General features: G+C 34.6%; 1 protein-coding gene across 1 annotated transcript in view; it reads left to right on the top strand.

Moving 5' to 3' along the window:
* LOC107685600 (collagen alpha-1(XIV) chain-like) overlaps positions 1 to 14,260 on the top strand; it is a 131,833-nt gene that overhangs the window by 39,221 nt on the left and 78,352 nt on the right. The window contains exons 5-15 of the mRNA XM_016482245.1: positions 1,146 to 1,301; positions 1,407 to 1,526; positions 2,795 to 2,959; positions 3,234 to 3,395; positions 3,479 to 3,636; positions 4,948 to 5,077; positions 6,031 to 6,173; positions 6,411 to 6,540; positions 8,139 to 8,278; positions 12,193 to 12,319; positions 13,592 to 13,731. Of these exons, the coding sequence (XP_016337731.1) occupies positions 1,146 to 1,301; positions 1,407 to 1,526; positions 2,795 to 2,959; positions 3,234 to 3,395; positions 3,479 to 3,636; positions 4,948 to 5,077; positions 6,031 to 6,173; positions 6,411 to 6,540; positions 8,139 to 8,278; positions 12,193 to 12,319; positions 13,592 to 13,731 (1,571 nt within the window). The remainder of the gene's footprint in view (positions 1 to 1,145; positions 1,302 to 1,406; positions 1,527 to 2,794; positions 2,960 to 3,233; positions 3,396 to 3,478; positions 3,637 to 4,947; positions 5,078 to 6,030; positions 6,174 to 6,410; positions 6,541 to 8,138; positions 8,279 to 12,192; positions 12,320 to 13,591; positions 13,732 to 14,260) is intronic.

Here is a 14,260-nt window from a genome sequence, read left to right as displayed (position 1 = left end):
AATTTTTAAAAATGGTTTTTTTTTTTTTTTTTTTTTTTTTTTTACAAATCAGAGATTTGGTTCTGGAGTTCAATACTTAGCAACTCCCTGGAATAAAAGCTTATTTGGGAATAATACATTTTGGTCTGTGCCTTACACAAAAATAACATATGATTCACATGGAATATAAGTTCTGTGGACTACTTTCTGGTCCTTTTGCATCTTTTTGAAGTCTTTATTCACTTCAATTACACTGAAAACATTTTTCACCTTTTATGTTCCATGGAAGAATGACAATCAGGTTTGGAATGACATGAGTGTGAGGAAATAATAATAAAATTGTAAATTTTTGGATGAACTATCCCTTTAAAATGTAAATCACTCTCTTTTAAGCTTATGGAAATATGTCATTAGCAATGGATTAAGAGCCTCAATTCTCTACTCTTCGCTGCCATCTTTGCGTCAATGGATTTCTCTGTATTCATGTCCAGGACTAGTTGAGTTTGGATAATGTCCCTGTTCTGTATTTCAGCCTCTGTAGATGGTGCCAAACACTAATGCTCTTATAGACATGACTTGCATCATGCTATAAGCCTTTGACGGCCAGTTCTTCTGTGAAAATAAATGATTGAGGGAGGAACAAAACAGACTCCCATGATACACTGCTGAGCTCTGTGGTCCTGCGCTCCTCAGATTTACTGCCCGTACTGACACTTCATCACTTTACCCCCTCTGTGTGTGGATATGTAGTTATTGCACAGTGGGACTGCCAGGAGTTACCGTCACACTTGCAGAGACATAAACACACACATGATTTTGTGGAGTTCAAGATGCCATCAGTTGTCTCTAACCAGTGTGGATCCCAAAGCTGCTCTGTTAAAATTATGAGTAAAATAATTTTGCTTTTGTTGATTGTGAGTGTTCATAAATCAAGCATGTTCTTCCCTGCCCTCTGATGATACTTTGTGCAATGACAAATTGGCTCAATAAAACCGTACCTACATTAACAGACTGCTGTGTAATTTGTGATATGGTGCTGGGTTTGTTTGTTTCTTCAGAGGACAATGTTTTTGGATCTATAGACATGTGGGACTGTATATGTGCAACAAGGTTCATTCTTTCTTTGAGAGTTGTCTCTTTCTCTCTGTTCATCTCTCATAATCCAGTGGATCAGTTTGTCTGCACAACTTCTGCCATTGCGGATATTGTCATCCTGGTCGATGGATCTTGGAGTATTGGGCGAATCAATTTCCATCTGATTCGCATGTTCCTTGAAAACCTGGTCAATGCCTTCGATGTGGGAATAGACAAAACCCGGATAGGTGGGTTCGATTAATGTATAGTAATGGATCATATATTAATTTGCTTTTAATTTAGATCTGATAAAGTGTTATTGTGTTCCCTGAATGTGTTTTTTTGTGTTTTAGGACTGGCCCAGTACAGCGGCGATCCACGGATTGAGTGGCACTTGAATGGCTTCAGTACAAAAGATGCAGTAATAGATGCTGTCAAAAACCTGCCGTACAAGGGAGGCAACACTCTCACAGGTAATGTGCTGTGCTTTTCCAGACCTTTTCCATTGTTCTAGAGACACGGATATACTGTGCCTTGTGGAAGTGTTAATAACCAGTCTGATCAGTGCACCAAAGTACAAATCCAAAGCACAACAAATTGTTAATGTAGGCATGACAATAAATAACTAAATTAGTATTTCACTTTTGTGTATATTTTTTCAGTGCAGAAACCTGCATTTTGTATGCTAACCACCCAGTCCAACATTACCAGGCACTATAGGTGCTATTTATATTGTACTGTGGTAGAGCAAATTCATAAATCACAATTGCAACTTTATGTCTCACAGTTGTGACTTACTTTCCCGTGATTGCAATTTTTATTTCTCAAAACTGATTTTATTGCTCATAATTGTTACTTTATATCTCACAATTGTGACTTACTTTCCTGTAATTGCAATTTTATATTTCACAGTCGTGACTTAGTTTCTTGTAATTGTGATTTTTATCTCACAATTGTGACTTGGTTTCTTGTAATTGTAACTTTATATCTCACAGTTGTGACTTAGGTTCTTGTAATTGTAAGTATATCTCACAATTGTGACTTAGTTTCTTGCAATTGTGATTTTATCTCACAATTGTGACAATTTCTTGTAATTGTAACTATATCTCACAATTGTGACTTAATGTCTTGTAACTGCAATTTTATATTTCACAATTGTGACTTAGTTTCTTGTAATTGTGACTTTATATCTCACAATTGTGACTTAGTGTTTTGCAACTGTGACTTTATATCTCACAATTGTGACTTACTTTCTTGTAATTGTGATTTTATTTCTCATAATTGTGACTTTGCTGCAGTTTCAACTTTTTTTATTTGTGACTTTATTTCCTATGCTACAATTAACTTCACCTAGTTTATACTATAATTAACTTCACTTTTTGTAATTGCAACTTAATGTTTCCGAAATCCAACTTCATATTTCAGAATTGCATCCTTATATCTCATAATTATGACTTACTTTCTTTGCTATTTCATTTCTCACAATTGCGGCTTTATTTCTTGTAATTGTGACGTTATAGCTCACAGTGGTGACTATTACTCATAATTTCATTTTTTATATTTCTTATACCTTTATAGCTCACAGTTGTGATTTTTTTTTTTGTATTTGTGATTTTATTTGTTGGACTAATTGCGACTTCATTCTTTGTAATGGCAACTTTATATCTCACAGTTGTGACTTTTTTTTTCTTAGTAACTTTATTTTATGAAACTCTTTCATTTACTATTTTGGTCTGACTAGGTCTTGCTCTTACCTACATCCTGGAGAACAGCTTCAAACCCGAGTCTGGGGCTCGTAGCGATGTTCCCAAAATTGGAATTCTGATAACCGACGGCAAATCCCAGGATGACGTTAACCCACCTGCTCAGACCCTGAGAAGCGCTGGAGTCGAGTTATTTGCCATTGGTATTTGAAAAATCCTCATGCATTTTTTTGTGTTCATTGAATTTAATAGATGCAGTATGTAAAAAAATGTCCATCCAGTGTTAAATAAACATCCTCAGGGATGATGTAGACATGTTGCAGAGCTTTTCAGAAGTAATTTATGAATTTTATCATTAATACGTATTCACAAAATCTGCCAAAAGATTGTAGACAGTCAACACTGACATATTATCAACACAAGTTATTTATTTGAGGTATTCCAGAAACCTGTGTGAATATGTGTGGTTGTGCGTAGGTGTGAAGAATGCTGATGAGAATGAGCTGAAGGCCATCGCCTCTGAACCAGAGGAAACACACGTTTATAATGTGGCAGACTTCAGTATCATGAGCACTATAGTGGACAGTCTGACCAGAAAGGTGTGTGATGGAGTGGAACAACAAGACAAAGATATTAAACGTGAGTGTTTTAATTGCTATTTAAACTTAGATACAGTATCTGATGTCTGATCTAAAGCCTCATGATTCCCTCATGATTGACAGGAGATTCTTCCACTGAAGAGACGGCATCTCCACCCCAGGACTTGGTCACTTCTGAGGTGACTGCACACAGTTTTCGTGTGTCTTGGACTCGTGCCTCTGGCGGTGTGGAAAAATATCGGGTTGTTTACCATCCAACTGGAGCAGATATTCTGGAAGAGGTGACCAATGCTATATTGCAACTTTCAAATATGCTACTCGGCTATTAGCAATGCCACAAAATATCCAAAACCTTCAACCTAAAAGCCACTTAAAGGGATAGTTTACCCAAAAAAGACATTTCTTATGTCATTCCTTATGTCATTCCAAACCTGTATAAATTTCTTTCTTCTGTAGAACACAAAAGACCCATATAATGAAAGTCTATGAGGTTCAGAACAACGTTTAACCCCACTGACTTTTATTGTATGATCAAAAAACAATCTTCTGTTGTCTTCCCCATACTGTAAAAAAATTATTGTGATTTTAACAGTAAAAGACTGTAAAAATGCTACAGTAAAAACCTGTTAACTGGTTAACAGTAAGTTTCCACACTATATTCGGTGAATACATGTAATTACATTTAATGTAATTTTACAGTAAAATACTGTTAAAAATACGATTTTTGGAAGTGAAAAAGAAAAAGTCATTGTATAATTTACAGTGAAAAAACGTAAATTGACACTCCCAGAATTCCCTTTAATGACACTTCATATTTGATGTTTTTTTGTTGAAGATATATAAGTATTGCCCTCCTCAGCTCGTAGAAAAGCTGTTCGTGATGAGCTTTGGTTCATCATGTAACTTTCGCATCATCACCAGTTTTTGGTGGTTATCAGTGCATTACAATGTTTCAAAACAGATATTAGTACTTCAGTATGTTGGTTAATTAACATTACATCAGTTAATGAAATACGGTATTTTATTGTGAATTTAAGTTAAGTCTGTGAAACCTAAAATGTTGCTACCATATTTTTTACGGTGAAGTTCTGGCAACCACAGCTGCCGGTATTTTACTGTAAATGTCACAGATTTTTTTTTTACAGTCAAATAAATGAGTACAGGTTTGGAACAACATGAGGTTGAAGAAAATAATGTATTTTAGAAGATAGATTACCTTTTGTCAGAGGTCCTACTATATATGTCAGCTGATGTTCTCCAGATGTTCAACATTCATTGTCATTGTTTTTGAAGTCATTTTTGTGCTTTGTGGCTTAAAAATAAACCCCAATTCGTTTGATATTTTGTTATGTAGAGGAATGACAGAATTGCATTTTTAACTGTAGCTTAAATGTCAAAATACTTTTCAGTGCCTCTTTTATCTTTTGTTCTATTTCCATTTTTGTGATGGGTGTCAGCTCAATACTATAAATATTATGTGCTGCACTTTGCCACATTATTAAATACAGCTGAGTTTTTTGGTCCTATTTTTCATAACCATTCTGCAAACTGCTGTGCTAGGCATCACAAACCGCTGTTGTCTTGCTGTACAGATTGTGGTGGGCGGCATGGAGAATTCAGTCGTCCTGCAGAATTTGAACTCTCTGACTGAATACGAGATTGCTGTGTTCGCTGTGTACCGCAGCGCAGCGAGTGACGCTCTGAGAGGCAGCGAGATCACGCGTGAGTCATATTCTAAACTTGCCACGACCAACCTTGACTACAGAACATTTCAAATCACATATGTTACAGGCTCGTGTCCTTCAACACGATTTCACTGTAGAACAGTCATTACCCACAAACCACATGCCTATTTCTTTTTCCTAAATGCCCTTTACACTAATTCTATCATCACCTTCTAATATACAGTATGTTTATTTCCTAACCACTACTTTTGAGCAGATGCATGTCAGTCAGCTCAAGAACACAGAACTGACTTCGGAAACGTTTTGTGTTTGATTAAGATGTTTAAAGTCTTTGGTTTGTGGTAGAAGATTGTTGTAAAGACTGTTCATGTGTGCTTGTTCCAGAATGAAAACATTTTCTGCTTCCCTTCACACTCCATCAAAGTCACACTCTTCACAGAATCCAACTCAGAACACACTTCTGATCTTTGCAAATCTTTTACATGCACATCCAAAACTGAAAAATACTCAAGACACACAAACAAATAGTTTAATCAGTATTTTTTTTCCAGTAAAGCAAGATTTAAATGAGAAGCTAAATTGTGTTAGATATTATAAGTTGTTTTCTGAAATAAATTTTGGATTTAAAATAGACTAAATAAAATGTAATGAATTAAAGTAAATTAAATGTTTACATTTTTAATTTTTTTCCATTTTAAGCATTATTATTCTTAAATAAATAAAATGATAAATTATTCTTTAAAAAGATATTAAAATGTAACTTTAAGTGTAATTTAAAGATTAAATGAAATCAACCGAGCTACGTGTCCGCGTGCTGCCCACAAGGCCATTTGGTGCTGACTTTTTTCAGTATTTTTACTGTAAAATAAGACAAAAATATGGATTTATAAAATGACTACAATGTTCGCATTCACACACATGCAAACACAAAAAAAACTTCTGTCTGTGTTAAATATGGATGTCTGATTTGTATGTATGTGTGTATCTCAGTTGCTCTACCAACAGTGAGTGATCTCGAGGTGTACGACGTGACAGACAACAGCATGAGAGCCCGCTGGAGGGATGCAGAAGGGGCTTCTGGGTACATGATCCTTTACGCTCCACTGAGAAGTGAGACTACAGATGAAAGAGAGGTGAGGCTGCAAATTGTCTTTGTGAGTGTGCCTGTCTGTGTCTGAGTAAACATTAAGCCCGTGCCGGCATGATGACACTTCCCCCAAAATAGTAGCTTTGCTGTTAGACTCTTTTCATGGGAGCCGTAGAAGAAGAATAACATTCATCACGTTTGAGTTCCCTTGGTTGCACTTTGATCTGTGTTTCAGTAGCCTTTATGCTGCTCTAAAGGTGTTGCTGTTGTTTTTGGGATACAGCTAAAGGTGGATGAGTCGGTGACTGATGTGGAACTGACTGAAATGATTCCTGACACAGAGTACACCGTTACGGTCTATGCCATGTTCGGAGAGGAGGCCAGTGATCCCATTACTGTTCAGGAGACCACCAGTGAGTGTCCAAGCCAGTCTGTTTTAAATTTAAACATGCAATCAGTTTTCTTTCCAACCTGTTTTTATGTTTAATGGTTCTATTTTGAATTCTGCTGCCCATTTAAACTCAGAATAATTAATTAATAAACACTAAAATGTGTTTAAAGGTGCTCCAAGTAATAGGGCTGGGTGGTATAGATAAATAAAATATTTTATATTTTTATATACTTTTAATAATAATCAGTATGTGTGTATTTATTTTGAAATGGCTTATAATTGTGTTTTTTTTTTATCAGATCAAAAATGATTTAATCAAAACAGCCATAGTAGCCAAATGTTGAATTCAAAGAGTAAACTTCTGTTAAGATGTACATTTTAGTTCAATAATCAAGGCATATTTTCATATATTCACAAAATATTTAAATTTACACTGCAGTTAAAAAGTAACTAAAAGGTCAAAATACATAAAAAAATACATTAAAAGGTCAAGGTACAGTAAAAACAGTAAAATTGTGAAATATTATTACAATTTAAAATAACTTTATTATTAAAGTATTTTAAAAGATAAAATATAATTAAAAAGTAAAAGTATAATTATATTAAATAATAATATAAATTTTTTATTTTTTTTGTGATGGCAAAGCTGAATTTTCAGCAGTCATTACTCCAGTCTTGAGCAGTGTTGGGCAAGTTACTCTGAAAATGTAATCAAATTACTGATTACTCCTTTTAAAAGTAATCACGTTATTGTTCTGATTACTTTATTTCAAAAGTAATTAGTAATTAGTTACATTACTAGTTACGTTACTTTTTCCTCCATTACATTTATGAAACCCCAGCATACACGCTCCCGATAAATATTTGTTATTAAAGCATCAACATTCACAGAACACTGTTATTTTTAACTAAAGCAAGCGGCTGCTGCGTGCATGGTTTGGCATGGCAGAATGTAATGCGGCAGTAACGTATAGAGACTTTGGCTTGTAACTATACTCTAATTACTATTTTGAAAATTATAACGCGTTAAATTACTCCGTTACTAAAAAAGTAATCAAATTACAGTAACGTGTTACTAAGTAATGCGTTACTGCCCAACACTGGTCTTGAGAAATCATTTTAATATGCTGATCTGGTGAAACCGTGATGCTTTTTTTTTAGAATTATTTGATTCATTGAAAGTTCAAAAGAACAACATTTATTAGCATTTATAAATTTTTTTCCCCAACATTTAACATTATAAATGTTTTTATGGTCACTTTTGATGAGCTTAATGCATCCTTGCTGAATAAAAGTATAATTAAAGAAAAAAATCCTACTAAATCCTACTGTATATAGTTTTATATATGAAAAAAAAAAAAAAGTAATTAAAACTGGCAGTTTGAACTGGTTCATTAAAATGAATCAAAATTACCTGCTAAACAAGTTTAACTCAAAGATGTTACATTGTCTTACACGCTCTCATTCTCGAGTTGGAAGACAAGGACAGAACGTGTTTTTAGGAAAATTAATGAGCAGTTAAAAAGTGCATCAAAATCATTGTAACTTTAATGTTGTAACAATGTCATTTAAAATTCAGTATGTGTCAGTGATTGATCATTAGTCCCTGTTTTCCTGCAGTGTCCCTGAGACCTCCACGTAACCTGCGGGTTACTGAAGTTGACCACAGCTCTGTGCGACTCAACTGGGACGCAGTGTCCAGTAAGGTTAAGGGCTACCGTATCGTGTATATGAAGACAGATGGTGTCCAGACCAGTCAGGTGATCACTACAGCACAACCTACAATACATGACAAGCACTCGTTTCACTGTTAAACAAACATGCTCTCATTCACGGTCACACTCAGTTAATCAGATGTATAGTATATAAAATAGGGATTTAACGATATCAAAATCTCACGATATGATAATATCGCGATATGCCGTCCACGGTATGATAATATTCATTGCGATATTAAAAAAATACAAATGAAAAAAAAGAACATTTTGTACGTTTTAAAGTTAAATTCTTCTATCTAATGCACTTTGAGAGTTCTAAATTAAGAGCTCCAACCCATTTTCTCAACTAACAAAACTTAAGTCAGAAAAAAGTCAGTGAATTGACTTGTACCTGAACATTAAAGGGGACTCAACCCTCTTTTTATTTGTGATATACTGTCTCAGTCTATATTGTAAAACAATTGCACTGTAAAATAAATGAAAATGAATATTTCATAGGTATATTATTTTTGCTTTACACTAAAGTAGGGAAAATACAATACTTTTTTTCTAATTTCTAAACTTGAAAGAGATATTTTGAATTTGGACTGCATTTAAACCGCTAGCTGTCAGCAACTCGTACTGCACTTTTAAACTTTTATTTGGACGGAAACAGCAGTAGAGCTTTTATTATGAAGGAAAACTCCAGCTTCAGTGAAAACATGTTTACAAAAACGCGTCTCACTACAAATCTAGTGAAATGCTGTAATCATCTGCCGCAAAAATAAAGCTTAACTGGTGGCTGTTGTGTTCCCAAACGCGCACTAAACTCACAGCACGTGAAATAAACTAGTTCACTGCATTCATTCACTGTGAACGAAGCCGTTCTGAGGCGCGGAAAACACCAGATCACGAGCTGATCTCCTAAACAATCAGTACGTTTACATGGACAACAATACTCCGATTTTAATACGATTAAGACAATACTCTGATTAAGAATCTACCATGTAAACAGAGATTTTTGATTACCTTAATCCGGCTAAAGTCATAATCAAAGTAAACACTAATCGAATTAAGACATGTGGAGTATTCCTATTTTAGTCACATTATTGAAGTGCAGTAAAGACATGTAAACACGCTCCCGATAAATATTTGTTATTAAAGCATCAACATTCACAGAACACTGTTATTTTTAACTAAAGCAAGCGGCTGCTGCGTGCATGGTTTGGCATGGCAGAATGTAATGCGGCAGTAACGTATAGAGACTTTGGCTTGTAACTATACTCTAATTACTATTTTGAAAATTATAACGCGTTAAATTACTCCGTTACTAAAAAAGTAATCAAATTACAGTAACGTGTTACTAAGTAATGCGTTACTGCCCAACACTGGTCTTGAGAAATCATTTTAATATGCTGATCTGGTGAAACCGTGATGCTTTTTTTTTAGAATTATTTGATTCATTGAAAGTTCAAAAGAACAACATTTATTAGCATTTATAAATTTTTTTCCCCAACATTTAACATTATAAATGTTTTTATGGTCACTTTTGATGAGCTTAATGCATCCTTGCTGAATAAAAGTATAATTAAAGAAAAAAATCCTACTAAATCCTACTGTATATAGTTTTATATATGAAAAAAAAAAAAAAGTAATTAAAACTGGCAGTTTGAACTGGTTCATTAAAATGAATCAAAATTACCTGCTAAACAAGTTTAACTCAAAGATGTTACATTGTCTTACACGCTCTCATTCTCGAGTTGGAAGACAAGGACAGAACGTGTTTTTAGGAAAATTAATGAGCAGTTAAAAAGTGCATCAAAATCATTGTAACTTTAATGTTGTAACAATGTCATTTAAAATTCAGTATGTGTCAGTGATTGATCATTAGTCCCTGTTTTCCTGCAGTGTCCCTGAGACCTCCACGTAACCTGCGGGTTACTGAAGTTGACCACAGCTCTGTGCGACTCAACTGGGACGCAGTGTCCAGTAAGGTTAAGGGCTACCGTATCGTGTATATGAAGACAGATGGTGTCCAGACCAGTCAGGTGATCACTACAGCACAACCTACAATACATGACAAGCACTCGTTTCACTGTTAAACAAACATGCTCTCATTCACGGTCACACTCAGTTAATCAGATGTATAGTATATAAAATAGGGATTTAACGATATCAAAATCTCACGATATGATAATATCGCGATATGCCGTCCACGGTATGATAATATTCATTGCGATATTAAAAAAATACAAATGAAAAAAAAGAACATTTTGTACGTTTTAAAGTTAAATTCTTCTATCTAATGCACTTTGAGAGTTCTAAATTAAGAGCTCCAACCCATTTTCTCAACTAACAAAACTTAAGTCAGAAAAAAGTCAGTGAATTGACTTGTACCTTAACTTTAAAGGGGACTCAACCCTCTTTTTATTTGTGATATACTGTCTCAGTCTAAATTACATTCACACTGGTGTTTTAGGAAGCCAAACAAATTAGAATATATTAACAACAATGACAGTAATAGCCATATTGTAAAACAATTGCACTGTAAAATAAATGAAAATGAATATTTCATAGGTATATTATTTTTGCTTTACACTAAAGTAGGGAAAATACAATACTTTTTTTCTAATTTCTAAACTTGAAAGAGATATTTTGAATTTGGACTGCATTTAAACCGCTAGCTGTCAGCAACTCGTACTGCACTTTTAAACTTTTATTTGGACGGAAACAGCAGTAGAGCTTTTATTATGAAGGAAAACTCCAGCTTCAGTGAAAACATGTTTACAAAAACGCGTCTCACTACAAATCTAGTGAAATGCTGTAATCATCTGCCGCAAAAATAAAGCTTAACTGGTGGCTGTTGTGTTCCCAAACGCGCACTAAACTCACAGCACGTGAAATAAACTAGTTCACTGCATTCATTCACTGTGAACGAAGCCGTTCTGAGGCGCGGAAAACACCAGATCACGAGCTGATCTCCTAAACAATCAGTACGTTTACATGGACAACAATACTCCGATTTTAATACGATTAAGACAATACTCTGATTAAGAATCTACCATGTAAACAGAGATTTTTGATTACCTTAATCTGGCTAAAGTCGTAATCGAAGTAAACACTAATCGAATTAAGACATGTGGAGTATTCCTATTTTAGTCACATTATTGAAGTGCAGTAAAGACATGTAAACACCTTAATCACATTATTACCTTCGTGTAGGACTTTTTGTCGCATTTCGCAACAGGACACACATGGCCAACCGTTTGATGGCAAATAAAAGAATGGCTTCAACAATGCCGTTGTCTGTTTGCATGTATAGCATGACAAATAATTAACTGCACTTGAAGCTTTCAGTAAATTAAAAATGAAACACCCAAAACTGTATATGGCATCATAACGAAGACGAACTATATGTTTATACGTAAAATTACGGAGGGGACATCGGATGGCGTCACGTGGTGACGTAATGACGTGTGCCATTAATCGAACTATGTACTATAACACGTAAAACGGGAATATGAAAGGAATATTCTAAAAGCAACTCATGTAAACACCTTAATCGTAATATTGTCTTATTCAGAATAAGGTACATAATTAGATTACTGATGTCCATGTAAATGTACTGTGCACTTCGCTTTGAAACGCACAGTGCAAACAGACTTGATGAAGGGATTAAGCCATATTGTGCTTTTGGTTTTAGGTCGTTTGACAGATACTGTGCCAAAGCATAACTTTAAAGACTTTTTATTTTAAAAACTACACTTTTTGCCCGGAAGACCTATCGTTTTATATCGTCATGTGACCACGATAATTTGCTATCGCGATCACGATATTGATAATATCGTTGCATCCCTAATATAAAATTATTCGAATTACTGAATATTAGTAAAATAATACTTTAAGAATAAATAACTACAAGGGCCTGCATTATATTTGCTGCATTTGCTGTGTCATTATTTTTTGTTTCTGTCCAGGTGGATTTGGGTCCAGTCACCAATGTGTACCTGAAGAACCTGTCACCCTTAACAGAGTACACCGTTGCAGTTTTTGCTCTCTACGATGCTGGCCAATCAGAGGCGCTCAGTGGTGGATTCAATACAAGTAAGACTGTTTGATCCCTGCCAATGAACTTCTTAAAAATGTTTAAATGGGTGAATTCAGTAATTCTGTGTTTTGGCTGCGTTAACCCCCTGGGGTCGACAGTTCCGCCGGCGGAGCAAAAACTCTAGACTTCAAGATCAGTTCTCAAAAGTCTTGTGATTAAATGTTCAGTATGTGTTTTATGGCCTTATTTCAGTGACTTTAAAATTGTAGTTTTTCACTAAGCACGCATAAACGTTGTTTTCTCAAAAACACAATCACGTACATACATGCTGCTCACATATTATTGTAGCCCAGTTTGTGCTGATTACAGTGTTATTAAACTTTAGACATTCAAATGTTTGTAAGCAACTGAAAAAAGCACAAATGTCAGGGCATGTCAAAACTTTTCCAGGCCCCAAAACACCCTCGGACCCCAGAGGGTTAAGGATGCCAGCATATGCTGGGCGGTAGGTGTGTATTTATGCAAATTATTTTTCCAAGTCCAAAAGAGACAGGGCCCATTGGTATTCATTATCATGAGAACGGCAAAAACAAATCTCATCTACTTGCAGCATTGCTGATTTAACATGTACATGTATGTGCATATTTTGTCGTATTTTCCTCCTCCAACAGAATTTACAATATTCGCCGCACACAGAGTCTGCAATTTTCTCCAGCTGGAAAGCGGGAATGGATGCTTTCTCTGTTCTGGACAAAGCATCACTTTTTAGGCAGGCTGTTACCTTCAGTAAATATTGATTGGCTGCTGGAATCTATAATAGATCTGGGCCTTCATTTCCTGAGTTTCATTGTTCCGTGGGTGTCCTGACATTGTCGTTGTAGTAATCAGGTTACATGGAGAAATTTCTAGGGAATACGTTTGAATTTAAAAGTGATTGTTATGGTAAATGCTGGTCGCTCTGTGGAAATGAGAATGTTCAGGAATTCATTCACCGAATGAAAATTAAAAGATTAGTTCACCCAAAAATGAAAATTATGTCATCATTTAATCGACTTCATGTCATGTCAAAGCCTTATGACTTTCATCTGTGGAACACAAAAGAAGAACACAAATTTTCAAGTGTATCTATCTTGTTGCAAGGATGTTTACATATTTTACTGGAACACAAGACAAAATACTGAAATTATTATTATTATTTGCAGTTAACTACTGTTTTAGTTTGTATGTAAACCACTTTGAACATAATTGTCCATTTTTGTGAAAAAACTAATTGCACTTTAGCAAAGGAACGTAGATTGCTTGACCGTGTTTGATTTGATCTCATTCAGAGCTTGTGCCAGCCCCGTTCAGCCTGATGACATCAGAGGTGACCTCAGAAAGTTTCCGGGTCAGCTGGTCACATCCTGCCAGAGATGTGGTGCTCTATAAGATGGCCTGGTCACCCACTGAAGGAGGACAAGAGATGGAGGTCAGTCAATTACAATAAAATGATGTTAGAGCTAGAAGGTGCAGCTAGAAGGTACTTGGTTTTGCTTTTTAATAATTTTTTTGTAATAATATAATATAATAGTTTGGGGTCAGTACGATGTTTGATTTAATTTTGTTTAAAATAAATGAATACTTATTCAGCAACCATGTATTTAATTGATCAAAAGTGACAGTGAATTATTATGAAAATATATACTTCAAATAAATGAATGAATTCTAATCATCAAATAATCCTGAATGTATCTGCTTTCAGCATTAATAAAAAGAGGAAATGTTGCTTGATTGCCAAATCAGCAAATTAATTTTTTTTTTCCTTCACAGGCATAAATTACATTTTAAAATATATTAAAATATAAAACATTTATTTTAAATTTGAATAATCTTTCACAATGTTATTGTATTTTCTGTATTTTTGATCAAATGCAGACTTTGTGAGCATAAAAGACTTCTTAAACAAATATTAAAAAATAATTGAGCTATAATATAATATAATATAATATAATATAATA

This window comes from Sinocyclocheilus anshuiensis, unplaced genomic scaffold, assembly GCF_001515605.1.
Source record: "Sinocyclocheilus anshuiensis isolate Anshui unplaced genomic scaffold, SAMN03320099.WGS_v1.1 scaffold185, whole genome shotgun sequence".
Classification (NCBI taxonomy): domain Eukaryota; kingdom Metazoa; phylum Chordata; class Actinopteri; order Cypriniformes; family Cyprinidae; genus Sinocyclocheilus; species Sinocyclocheilus anshuiensis.
The sequence above is the reverse complement of the archived record's forward strand: the minus strand, read 5'-3'. Positions and strand labels throughout refer to the sequence as shown.